The following is a 14,402-nucleotide window of genomic DNA, read 5'->3' on the forward strand; positions in this document are numbered from 1 at the left end:
TTTTAACAACTGTGATCATACCATAGGCACATGATAAACATTCTGGAAAATGTATCTGCAACTTCCCTACCTACCAATGTTCAGTAAATAAAAATAAGATGTTAACATTTTTTAATAGGCTGCACTTGGCATTTAAGTGATTAATTACATGTCTCTTGATGGTGATGGTTATCTTTTAAAGCTTGTCACAAATCCCAAGTGAGCACCATCTTGAATTTTACTATATTGCATTCTGTGCCTCTTTAACATAATGCAGATGTAACTATTTATATAACTATGTTTAAATTTTCCTGCATGCAGAATGAATAATGTGCCCATAAGGGCTGAATTTTTAGTAAGTAATCTAATGCAATCAACATAAAAGTCTGAGTTTTTCCAAGAGCTTAACTGTAATAAATTCTCTTAACATCTTCAAGTGGGCTGGAGTAGGTATCACTGTTTGCAGATCTTGCAAGTGTACATGTCAGAAAAAGGTCAGCCGTTTGGCATATAAGAAAACCTCTGGGATATGGGGAAAAAAATCAATTTTAATTAGGACACTAGTAGCAGACCTCATATACCTCAGTACACCTTCAGGCACTCAAGGACATTTTAGATAAATTGCCACAGAAATACTTTCAAATGGTAAAAAAAGGCTTGACCAATTTTTTTGTAATATCAGGGAAAAAAAGTGTAATTTAAAATAAATCATCAGCACCTTTTCAAGTTGGAGTATAATAAATAAAAAAAGCCGTGTTTTTTTTTTTTGTAGTCTGAAAAATCAAAATGTTTGTGATTGGTCTCTTTATTTGTGAATGTAGTTTGGAGCACTAAAATGTATTTTTGCTTGTACGGTTTTAATACTGTTCCAAGTTGCATTGTTTTCGACAAAAGACACACATACTAGAGTAGCCTTTCTTAATCTGGGTTTCATGGAATAATGGGGTTTCTCCAGAGGATCCTTGAGAAAAAAGCAGTGTCAGATATATCTTACTTTACTGGCCACCAGTGTAAGAGGCTACTTCTACACTGACCACCAATGTAAAGTGGTCACTACAAATATATTGTCTGTGTTACTTTTCTGGCCATTAATGCTATTTGTTATGTTTGTGATTATTGATGAAGATAATTTTGTCATAAAAATTGGGAATGTTAAAGTGATTCTAAAGGTTTTAAAAAACAAACATGTTATACTTACCTGCTCTATGCAAGGGTTTTGCACAGAGCAGCCTCGAACCTCTTCTCTTTGGGTCCCCTGCCAGTGCCCCCAATATTAAGCCTCTTGCTATGGGGGCAATCAGGCAGGCTCGCTACCAAGCCTCGCTCCCGTGAATGGACATTGTCCATTCACACACAGAGCACACCTTAGCCCCTTCCCCCACTCTTTACTCATTGGCTGTAATTGACTGCAGCAGGAGCCAGTGACGCCACTGTTGTGTGAGCCAGTGAGGAGACAGAGATCCAGAAAGGTTGTTTCTCTCATGCACATCGTTGGATCCAGAAGGGTCTCAGGTAAGTCTAAGGGAGGGGGCTGATGGGGGAGCTGCACCCAGAAGGTTTTTACCTTCCTGCATAGAATGCATGAAGGTATAAAACCTTCTGACTTTAAAACCACTTTAAGTACACCTCATTATTTATTCTTTTAATAGAAACATAATACAACATACTGATCATGCTAATGTGCCAAGAAGCATAGGCATTTTTTTGTGTGGATTCCCTGAGATTTGAAAGTTATTACAAGTGTTTCTCCGTGGTAGAAAGGCTGATAAAGGCTGTGCTAGAGGGTCTGAGTTCATCTGTACTACAATTTTTAAAATATCTCTTCTGACCATTGTAGTAGCTGCTCATTGCAGAAATGATCATGTCTTTATATATACAGCATCCTGGCAGTTTATTATCTCATCATTGAGATACACAACTTTTGGCACAAACATCCACAAATAAGAAAATAGAGAAAGTAGTTTTTTTTTTATTGGACTTTTGATTTATAGGTTTGATTAAAATGAGAAGTTTTAGGTTAAGGTAGAACTCAAGCCAAAACATGTATGTTAATTTTTGTTAAAATGGGAAAGGGCTAGAAACCTTTGTTGGCTTGTATTGCTGTCTGTATCCATCTTGGGAAAAACCCTACTTACTGGTGTCCAATTGACATGGAACTCCTCCCCAATGTGCACACACACCAACAAATGTTTATGGATATTTTAAGTCTTTCCTTCTCTTTCTAAACAAAAAAGTATGCCTGGAGCTCTGCTTTATATGTTGTCTGTTATTTCGTTCAGCATTGCATAGATCTTTGATTTTGGTGTATGTTTTATTTTTAACCTTTGATTTAAGTATTAGAGGAAAGAATTTAATGCAGCGTCATTTTTTTTATTATGGCGTGCAATTACCTTTTTCCAATTTAAACTTAGTAAAAATCATCTTATTAATCTGGAGTGCTAATAATAATTTGTACTTCAATAAGGAGATTAGTTTACATTTAAATTTGAAAGACTTTTAAATGGCAGACTTATTAAGTTGAGGGTGACCTACCTCTTTGAATGATAAGAGAGTGCCTAGCTTACAAGATTCTTTAAACATGAGTGAGGCGTACTGTGTTATCAAATAAATGACAGATCACTGTGACCCACTTAAATGATACAGAAAGGGCATATGAAGCACAAATGAGCTTGTGAACTTTTATATCCAGTAACCACACGGGTACCTGTCAATGATCACATTTTTTTTTTTTTTAGATATAAGTTAACCTGATAGTGAACAGGATAACAAAACAAAGTAGCTGCTTGAGTCAATATCAATATTTTATTATGCTTTATAATTTAGTTATTAAACTACAGATGGATTTTGTGCTTATATTACAGATCATAAAATTCCAAGTGGAAGTTTAGTATACCTGTGACTGGGGCATTCCCCGCCCCTCAGCTACTTGTATACATGCCCCTTGTTTGTAAGCCCCAGCTGCAGATGATTGGCCAGCACAGGTGACAGCTTCCTAACAGGTTCGCACATAGGTTCAGATGCTACTCTGAACACGCCTAAGCTCTTCACTACTGACAATACCAAAGCATAATGGAACATATACTGTATATATAATTTTTTTAATTGAATGTCTAACTACTGCACCAACTGCTTGATTGACTACCACATCCTTCCTGCAGAAAATTCTCTTTAGTACCCATTTTGAAAAATTTAAACATTCTATAAGAAAATGTGTTTGTTTTTGAAGGAGAATGTAAGAATCTGCAGTAAAGCTCCTGTTAAAAAATCTTTGAACCAATGATCATTGCCAAAGCTATCACATTAATGTAATATATTTTTTTTTATGTTGAATCTTTTGCACCCAAATGTATGTTGCCTTCACAGATATGTTTGAATTCCATTATTGACACTTTCACAGTAAAAAATGGTACCTTGCTATGCATGTGTGCAGATAACGCGCATCTACAATATGTAGTAATCCATGGTACTATGTGTCCACTTAAAGTGACTCTGTCACAACCTGAACAATAATGAAAAAGTACTCCCTTTAAAAGAAGACTTCTAATAGTTACCCATCTCTCTTACATGTCAGATGCCCAGTCCCCTGCTGCACACTGTGGTTCCATCTGCTGGTCCCTATGTCACAACAGGGCATGGAAGTGAGACAGGGGCCCAGTGGATGGAATGGCAGTGGGGACCAGGCATCTTATCAACTCATACATTTTCAAGAGAACAAAGATAGGTTGTGCAGGATAAAGAACAGGCAAGTATTCAAAGTATTTTTTACAGGGAATACGATTTACAGTTTTTTTCCAGGTGCCAACAGAATTACTTTAAAGAGACCTTTTCAATTATTAAAACAAAAAATTATGCCACAGATATAAACCGGAGGCACCTAAATGTACTTGCAGTACTCTTCCAAACTCTCCGGTTATTCTGAAAGGCAACTTTGAGGTACTTTTGAAGCTTGCCACTAAGCCCCATACCCACATTTCTATTGACCTATCACCCTAGAGGGGCACCCGTTTGTATGAGGAGAGAGATAGGGAGATCATGATGAATTAGGCCCCTTTCACAATAGTGCCCCACAGTGCAATGGGACCTCTGAGGACCCTGATGTAAGAGGGAACACTGTGGACACTGTAATGTAAAGGAGAGTGCTGCTGCCTGTGATGTAAGGGGGGGCTTTGGTTACCACCTTACATCAGAGTTCCCCTTTACATCATGGACTGCAGTGCCTCCCTTACATCAGAGTACCCCTTTACATCCGGGTCCGCAGAGGTCCCCCTTGCACTGTAAGGGAAACCCTGCAGATTCTGATGTAAAGGAGAACTCAGATTCTGATGTAAAGGAGAACTCAGATTCTGATGTAAAGGAGAACTTTGAGGACTCTTGTGTAAGGTGTGGCTCTGGTGACCAGAGATCCCCTTACATCAGCATTCCCCTTTACATCACAGTCTGCTGCACTCCCCTTTACACATATAAAAAATATTTTATCAGGGGAAAAAAAGTTGGTCTTACTGTCTTTTTATTTTTTTTTTTTTTTGGGGGGGGGTGTCAGAATTCTCTGAATATAGGCTCCTCAGATGTAAATCAGACCTTAAAGGGGGCAGACCACTTTCAGTAGTATTAGCATGTGCCAAAGGTTTGCAGGAAAGTCCTGGTATTCAGCCATAACAGATACCAAAAAGACAGATACCTTTACAAAATGTTATGAAATGTTTTATTCTGAAAGGTAAAGTTCCAACACTTTGAGATATTTTTGGAGCTTGCCACTAAACCCCATCTCTGACATTTTTATTGACTTATCACTGTGATGAACAGCCACACTGGTAATGTGCAGGGTGTGCCATAGCTTTGTCTGTCCGAACAGCCTGGTATTCGGCCATGACAGATACCAAAAAGAAAGATATCTTGAGGCCAATTTACGAAATGTTAAGAACTATATATTTGTTACAATTAGACATGACATGTGCTTTAATTTTCCAGTTCTAGTTTACAATGCTTTCAGATCAGAGATCATCTTCCTGTAAACTTGGTTGGCAAACCCTGTAGAGAACATTTGCCACATTCAGACCCTGCATTTGGCGTCATCTATCAATGGGATTGATTTACAAAAGCTGGAGAGTGCAAAAATATGGTGCAGCTTTGCATAAAAGCACTCAGCTTTCAGTTTTTTTGTCAACGCTTAATTGAACTAGCTGGCTACCATGTACAACTGCACCAGATTTTGCACTCTCAAGTTTTAGTAAATAAACCCCAACGTGTCTTTCATAAGAACTGACTTTAATGTTCAAAGCAACCTGATCTAAATTTCCTTCTTTTAACTGCTTGCTCTTAGGCAATTAAGACAGCTTGACATGTTAACAAATTAACAGTCGACACACTCCACAGACTTAAATAAGGATAGCCCAGACCTGTTATGTAGATGTCATTCTAAAGTTCAGATACATTACTTTTGCATTGTGAAGCTTTTTCTTGGTAGACTCATATAAACATTACACAATTTTGCTTCAGTAATAAAGAAGGTCGGCTTACATTCTGTGCATATTATCATTAAAATGCAGGCTTATTACAAGCTTCCTTCAGTTACTCAAAGCCACAGGTTGTCATTGCGCACCATTACAACCTTATTGCCACTGGAGTCCTAACAACCAATTACGTCATTGGTTGATAAGGAGGACGTTGAGCACTTGCACAGCATCCTTGTTTGCCCCTCCCCTGCCCCTTTCCGTCAGCACAGGGGTCAAATTAGCTGAGTGAGAGAGAGAGAAATTATGGGAGAGAGAAACACTGGAATACTAGTCAGTACTAGTGTGCTTTGGAAAAATAAATCACCTTTACAGTTGGATGTCCCACGTGTAGATGTTGCTGCAATATCTGAAACTGTTCAGTGTTTATTTTCGAAATTGGGGTGCCTCGAGATTGTGCATCATTTTAAAGGGTGCTTTGAAAAAAAGGTTGAGAAATACTGACTTAATCTTTGCTCCTTTGCAGAGCTACACCCACTGAAGTACAGTATCTTCAGCATTCAACACTTTGGGTGTTTTGCTATAGTGCATACTATTCTAGTAGTGTGGGGAAACTCAGAGCCTTTTCCTTCCATTAGGACCAGCATTTGATTGATGATGTGAGGGTGACTAAGCCATTTAAATGGACTATATATGGATAAATGTTTAGAACGTTAAAGTGGAGTACTATTTGAACACCACAAACCAAAAGCGCTATTTAATTTATTTTTAATATTCAAAGAAAACTCCTGCATCCATGTCTCTATGCTTTGTTTTGCTGATAAATCACTTAGAAATACAGCCCCTAGCATTTCTGGCTATGGTCATCTTAAGTAAGGGCAGATGATTCATGTAACATTTACTTCCTGGAATCCATCTGCACTAGTTCAGGAGTACAGGCAGGAGGGTGTGCTTAGCTGAGAAAACCCCTCCTGAAGATTCTTGGGATGTATGTCATCATTTCCCTGGCATAGAAACTAGGAAGTAACTAAAGAGATGTAAAAAACTGGTTAACCCAAGTAAATATTATATACTTTCCTATCTATTTACTAATGCTAGCAGCATAAGGATTCAAAATAATCAATGTTGATTGAGAGAGTGCAGTTCCTCTTTACTTCCGGAAGGTTTTACCTCCTTCATGACCAGAGACTTTTTTTTTTTTTATATATATTCTGCACTTTGCTACTTTAACTGGCAATTGCTCTGTCATGCAACACTGTACCCAAATTAAATTAATATAGATTTTTTTTTCACACAAGTAGAGCTTCCTTTTGGTGGTATCACCACTGGGTTTTTTTTTTTAATTTTTAAAAAGCCTGAAAATGCTGAACAAAAAAAACAATATTTTATACTTTTTGTTATAAAGTATATCTAATTAAAAAAAAAAAAAGCAGAAAATCTTATGTCTTCATTCATTTACGCCAAAATACATTCTGCTGCATGTCTTTGGTTAAAAAAAAATCCTAAATAGTGTATACTAATTGGTTTGTGTGGAAGTTATAGCTTCTATGAGCAATAGTATATATACTGGAATTTATGCAGCTATGACGTTATACTGATAATGCCAGTGATGAGCAAATTATGGTGGGACTGTGATAGTGTGGCAGGCAATCTGACGCAAACAGACCCTTGCTTGGAGGTACACTGACATCACTAGTGACACTAACACAGTGATCACATATAATGTGGTACACTGTATTAATGGCACTGGCTGGGAAGGGGTTAACATCTAGGGGCAGTCAAGAGGTTAACTGTGTGTCTACCAAGTGTAATATGTGATGCATTCACTAACAGATCTGGCTTTTTTCTGCCTGCTTTGCAGAGGGAAGAAACAGCCAGATCACTGATCTGTGTACAGAGCCCTATGTGTAAACCCAGGACTCTGTGGTGTGATTGGCTACAGCCAATCAGCAGTTCTCAGCCATAAATCATTGGCCGAAACCTGCTGACAAAATCCTGCTGTAGCCAGTGACAGCACAGGTTAGCAGGGTATGCGTGCTCCTAAATCGTAACAGGCTGGATGATGTACGTGATCCAACCTACCCATGCCACCCACCCGCAGTAAATGTTTTGTGGGCCAGTGGGAACTAGTTAAATAAACAGCTAACTGCAAACGAAAAGAAACCTGTTTTACCTAATCTCTTAACACTAGCAAAATTACTAACTCTTCTTTCCCTCAAGCTTGCTCTGTGTGTTTCCTGCAAATTGATATTCAGGACAAGTACAAATTCAGTGATGTCAACATATGATATGCAGTATATTCTGTAAAAGCAGAAAGACAAAAGAGGGGGCGCCAGCCTAATGTGTTTGCCAGCATGCCATTTATTAAGACAAAAAATAGCTAATTATACGCACAAACTGACATTAGCAAAGGCTCATCACAATGAAAAAACATTATGTATATACAAATATATAAATATGAACATCTCAGACATTTGATGGGCTGTAAAATATAGGAAAGATTTTCAGAACTTCTACAGATATTTTATGCTACTTTGTTCAGTTCGTCAACCTGATTCTCACCCGCAGTTCAGACTTCCACACTTCTTTTTTGGATCATTGTACCTATCACTTTTTGCCACATTTTTTTATGTGCTTTGTAAAATTTGTAAGATATATAGTAGAAATGTGTTAAACTGATTTCCCCTTTTCCATACACGCTTTGCTTTTCTCCCATCTGCAGATTCCTTTTTGAAGACAGGTATAATGGAGCTCTGCCTTTTACCTTAATGATGAATTGCTGCTGAAACTGTAGATTATTGCAGTATAGAATGTAACAAAATGAATGAACACGACAAGACTGAAATAGCAATAAAGGTGTAAAGGGAATTGTCTTTGATAGTGTGTTGGTGAGGTACTATGATACTTGAAGTATGTCTTGAGACTAATTAAAACTTAAACTGCAAGTTATGTAGCTATATGTTTTTGAGTGAAACTGGGTTACCAGATGGGCTTAAAACTACATGCACTTAACCCTGTTTCTTTGTCCTCGTAGTCTGCAGACTAGATGTTCTGTCTTATTCTTGAAACTAAAGCAAGGAAAATCGGAGGTATTGGTCATAACATGTTAACTGCTTCCCGTCCGCCCTATAGCAGTAATACTGCTACAGGGCGGCACGGGTGGCCAAAATCACTTATATATACGTAATTTTGCATTCCCAGGTAGGGGGCACGCACAACCCTACCCATACCGAAAGAAAGCTCTATTCATGGGAAAATTAAATTTTTTTATATAACAGCGTTGCATGACCGCGCAATTGTCAGTTAAAGTAATGCAGCGCCATAACGCAAAAAATGGCCTGGTCAGGAGGGGGGGGGGTAAATCCTCTGGAGGGCAAGTGGTTAAATTGCACCTTCAGTCCTTTAAATAGATAAACTTTGTTTCCACTTTTACCTGTAACATATTCCTGCAGTCTTCATTTATTCCTTTCTTAGTTTTCAAGCTATTTTGCTAGTTGTATCAGCAACTACTAATTATTTTGCTTGCTGGGCTCTTAGGCCTCATTTGCATGGGTGTACTACAATGTACACCCATGTGAGGGCTGTTCTTGCCCACAGATGGATGTACAGGCATTCCATACATCCCTGTTCAGGCAGTCCCATTCATACCAAATGTCTGAAATTGGATGCAGCAGCTGCACAGCCAATTTGACAACCATGTGGGTGCACAGCCCCGAACGCAGACAGTGTGCATAAGGCCTTACTGTTTGTTAGTTGTTGTTGGCCAGATTTCAGATGCATGCCCCACAGCTGACCAGTCTTACTACAGATGTTTATGGGCATACAGTACTGTACACCTGTATTCTGTTAAAAATAATTTTGCATTACCAATAAAAGTTTGAAGTTAACATAAACAAGTCTCACCTCTGTTTTGGAGAGGATGTGAGTTTCTGGGCACATTACCCACATTTAGACGCCATTCACACCTGCACGTTTTGTAAACTCTTGCAAAATTATGCAACAAGCACTTGTCATGTTTTCAGTACCATTCATTTTTATTGCCACCCCAAACACAACAAGCAGATGCACATTTTATCTGCACAGCAAACACTGTAAAACACCCGATAAAAAACACTCAAACCTTAATCCACCAAAACATTCAATGAGCTACTTTGCTAGATGTAGGGCTGCCCATTCAAATAAACAGGTTGTCCTGTGTGTGTTGCGCAAAGAACAAGCAAAACAACACAAGTTTAAAATATGCTAGGTCTGAATGAAGCCTTAGTGATTCTACCCTACTATCCAGAACTTCTGGATAAAAATATCAGGATATCACAAGAGAAGATGAGTTTTGCCTATGGAAATTGATCAAATATTACTCATAAAAAAGATTGTTTATGACATGAAAAATATGCAGGATTTTCTGTATCGATTTTAAATAGTCAACTATCTGTCTATATTATTATAATTCTAAATCCTTCCAGGGCATCATGATTATCCTTCACATAAGATTATGCCACCCCCCCTTGCAAGTATACAATAGAAAACTATGTACATATATACATATTTTATATAGGGGTACCTATTCCTCAAAAAACATGACAGCTCTTGTGTCCCGTCTTGTGGGCACACAGTGACTGGGGGATGCATGAAAAACAGAGGCAACATAAAATGGGGGCACTGCAGATAGGGACAGCTCCATGCACCATGTGTCCTCCTTTTTTGTATTCTAAAGTTAGAAGATATAATGATGTGATGACATTTTGTAAGCGGTAGTTGGTATCTGGTTGCAATATTTCCCCTTTACTGCTTTTTTTTTTCATACCCACAAGTCTGGTGCAAATTTCTTTTATTGGCATGCTCACAATTTGTAATATATTTTAATGTCTCGCAAATATTGCTATGATAGGTTTTTGACATGCCAGCATAGTTAATAATTTTGGATGAACATTCTCTGACCTAAATGTCTCTCTTAACACTTTGTGTATATTTGCTTGTATGATATATATATATATATATATATATATATATATATATATATCCCTACGCCGAAGATTGAAAATTCATGCTACAATGAATATCCGCCGAGCAGCTGACAAGAAATGTTAATGCTCTGTTTTTCAATTATTTGTGGACAATGTAGAATATTGAAATACTGCTTTGAGACAGGCTTTTGTGATTGTTTACAAATCAGAGTGTCCATTATTTTTTAGAACTTGAAAGATGTGTCAGGTAATATCAGAACATTAGGTCTCATTAGTTATACAATATAGTAAGTGACTAGAATTCACAATTTGTCCTCTATGCAGGGCACCTAGGACCACATTGTGCGATAACGCAAATCAGCTCTAACAATTTAACTTTATTATATGCTCTATGTCTTTTATTTCAAAAGAGAGATTTACAAAATGTATCTTTAAGTTGTTGTGTATTAATGTTTTTATATGCATAACCAAAATATTTAAAGCTGACTTTTGGGCAAGCAGCTAAATATATATTTGAAATCCAGATATACAGGGGGTTATTTACTAAGTCTGAAGAGTGCAAAATCTGGTACAACTCTGCAGAAACCAATCAGCTTCCATGTTTTATTGCCAAAACTTAATTGAACAAGTTGAAGTTAGAAGCTGATTGGCTGCCATGCAGAGCTGCGCCAGATTCTGACTGCACCAATTTTAGTAAATCTACTCTACAGACTATCTTTCCTACCAAAAGGTTTTTAATTCTGGTCTGCTTTGCTCAGCATTGTAAGACACAACAGACAAATCTTGAACCTCATTTTATAGTTATGCAATAAAGGTTTTGTGCAAAACATGCTGCCAACTTAACAGTTGAAAAAAACTTGAACTCTGCTATAGAATGTATTTTGTATTGCTGTCTGAGTATCCATGTTCTCTATGACATGTGAAATTGACAAGTAGATATCTGTTCACTTCCTGTTTTGTCAAGACAGAAAGTAAAAAATAAATAAACTACCCCAAACTGGTAAACAGATAATAAGAACAAAACACAGAGGTTCCAATCCCCCACACTCTGTCTAAAAAAAAAAATTATATATAAATATATATATATATATATATATATATATATATATATAATAATTTTTTTTAATTATACAGGATTAATATAGCACCAACAGTTTATGCAGGGGGCTTTAGAAAATAAAGGCAGTCTGTACAGTTACACCACAATTGAGTACAAGAGGATCAGAAGGGCCCTGCTCATGAGAGCTTATAATCTAAAGTGAAGGGGCAAGTGATACAAATGGCTTAAACTACGAGGGATGATTTAATAGAGAATGCATAGTTTTTAGATGGAGCTGAGATAGTCTTTTCCTGAATAAATCAGTTTTCAGGGATCAACTAAATGTGGACAGAGTAGGATATAAGCAAGACAGATTGAGATAGGGTGTTCCAGAAGAAGCGAGAAGCAAGTATGGGAGAAGGTGACAAGAGTTAGAGAGCAGGAGATCTTGTGAAGAATTGTAAGCACAGTTTGAGTGATGATTTGAGACAAGGTTGGTGATGTGTCTCTGACAGAGTTGTCGTAGCAGTATATCATGTTCTGGCCACAGCACTGTATATGGCGCCTATCCAACTCTACACACAGCTTAAATTTGACATGGACAGTTTTTGAGCAGGAGGTCCTAGGTTGGAACTGCTTCCCTGCTTTTTCCAGGGGTCATTGGGAACAGTCATGTACATTGACAAGTACCTGCCCTATATCATTTTATGTGAAATGTGAACAAGTTCTATTTATCTTGAATATGAATCTTACTACAATGCTCTAGAATTCCACTTTGCCACTAGAATGCTACTTTCAACAGAGAATGGTCAGCTACTAATGTTGGTCCTGCCATGACACCTGCACCTAAGCCCTTGACACAGACACAAACACACACACACACACACTTGTTTGACCCAAAAATGTGAGATTCTTACTTTTAGTATTAATATATACACACAGAGAGCTTGTATGTGAAATTAAAAAGACATTAAAATGTAATTGGAATTTTCAAAAGATGGTTATGCATTCAAAGACATGGCTGCATTTTACCATACTTTGTTTAGCTTGAATTCTAACAATAGCAGTATTTAGAATATCAAAAGAACAGGACTAAGTTAGTGTTGTGATTGCATATTTCCGTTTTACACATGAATGTCTTTTCATTATGAGCTAATCAGTCATTTACTAAACGCTTTTGTCTTCTACAGGTGCAAAGGTCTAGGAATAAGCAGCTAAGAGAGTTGTTTCCAGATGGATTTAGTATTCATCATGCAGGCATGCTGCGGCAAGATAGGAGTATGGTGGAGAACCTTTTTTCTCAGGGACATATCAAAGTCCTGGTTTGTACAGCCACATTAGCCTGGGGTGTCAATCTCCCCGCTCATGCTGTTATCATTAAGGTAAGAGATTATTCCGCAGAACAGAATAACATTGTCTGCTGCGTATTCTGCAGTGAAAACTTGAACAATTGAAACACTGATACTTTTTCGTTAATATGCAGAGGGTTATTTCAACAATTATTATCCAGTTGTAATTTATAGCAGCCAGTCATTTAAATCCTGTGACAGCACCCAGTATTTTTGTATGAATGGCTAAGACAGCTCATAAAATGCTGCTAATAATTCCTTTTCCCCAGCTGCAGTGGGAGAAGTCACCTGAAGCCAGTCCTTACATTTTAGCTTTGTACAAGCACAGTCTAGGGAACTGCAGTTTGCCGTGGGATGTGCACAATGCAAATGACCTGTTGGGTTAAACCTCTTGTGTGTCATTTAATTGAATAGCGACCTACAACTTGTCTGCATGTAAAAGGACAAATAATGCCTAAGGAATTCTTGATTAGAGCATCAAAGGTTTATAAGCAGCTCTTGAGTGTTAAATAAAAGCATACATTTTTTTGTTCAATTGTTAATTTTTTATGCTGTGCCAACTGTGTTAGGCAGACATGAATGTCAATTTTTCTATGATGTTTCAATTCAGTTTGCAGAAAAAAGTGGGATTTACTGTAAACATATTCATTATTTGTCAATTTATAATAGCGCGTCATTTTTAACAGTGGATTGCCCAATAGAAATATGTAGCATCACATTTTTCATGTAAATCTATTCAAAATCATGATTTTATTTTTGAGTGGGTTGAACGCCAGCTTATAAGACCACTTCATGCAACTAAATGCTTAGATGCGCTAATATATTGGTGTACGTCTGTGACACATAGGTAATTCCCTACTTAATGTCTACTGAAATGCACTGCAGGCTGATACACTTAGAGGGAGACTACAAACATGAATGGAATCTATCAAGCATCAAATGAAGGTCAAAATGCAGTTGTAAAGATATAGGTATATTCTCTTGTATGCTCCCTTATGCCTAGTTTATATGGGCTTCAGGAGATGAGCAGTGTTCTAGCTTTAGGAACACTCACCAAATGCTTTCCATTGTTTTTATTATTGTGGTGAATGATTTAGTACACACAAGAGTACATAATGGGTGTTCAAGCCAATAATGCTTGCAGTATTTTCCAGACTTTGATAAACTTTTACCAGAACTTGACAAGTATTTGTGGAGTAGTATTTTTCAACCCTCCCGTTGAATGCTTGTTGTAATAATTCTGGCCAACAGTGTTCCAGTGAGGTGAAAGAGAGCCAATAGCAGCCATTTTTCTATCATGACAAAAAATGCGTTTAATATGGGTAAAGCTCATACATGCTCCTGAGTCTTACCCAGGGCTGTAGGATCCTACATTACCCAGCTACAGTGTTTCCTACAGCAAAGAGGAGGCATGGCAGGTTGTTTGGTGGGTGATATGTGAATATAATGGGACGATTTAAAGTAATACATGTCTTTAACCATTTGCCTACTGGGCACTTTTACCCCCTTCGTGCCCAGGCCAGTTTTCAGCTTTCAGTGCTGTTGCACTTTGAATGACAATTGTGCAGTCATGCAACACTGTTCCCTTATGATATTTTTATAATTTTTTTTTGCACAAATA

At 37.5% G+C, this 14,402-nt stretch overlaps 1 protein-coding gene across 1 annotated transcript in view; it reads left to right on the top strand.

Moving 5' to 3' along the window:
* The window catches only part of ASCC3 (activating signal cointegrator 1 complex subunit 3), a 915,848-nt gene that overhangs the window by 591,468 nt on the left and 309,978 nt on the right, over positions 1–14,402 (top strand). Inside the window, exon 14 of the mRNA XM_089665174.1 lies at positions 12,623–12,814. Coding sequence (XP_089521300.1) covers positions 12,623–12,814 — 192 coding nt within the window. The remainder of the gene's footprint in view (positions 1–12,622; positions 12,815–14,402) is intronic.

The sequence above is a fragment of the Staurois parvus genome, unplaced genomic scaffold (genome assembly GCF_062004578.1).
Source record: "Staurois parvus isolate SC_StPar_1 unplaced genomic scaffold, SC_StPar_1.0 ptg000048l, whole genome shotgun sequence".
NCBI classification, from domain to species: domain Eukaryota; kingdom Metazoa; phylum Chordata; class Amphibia; order Anura; family Ranidae; genus Staurois; species Staurois parvus.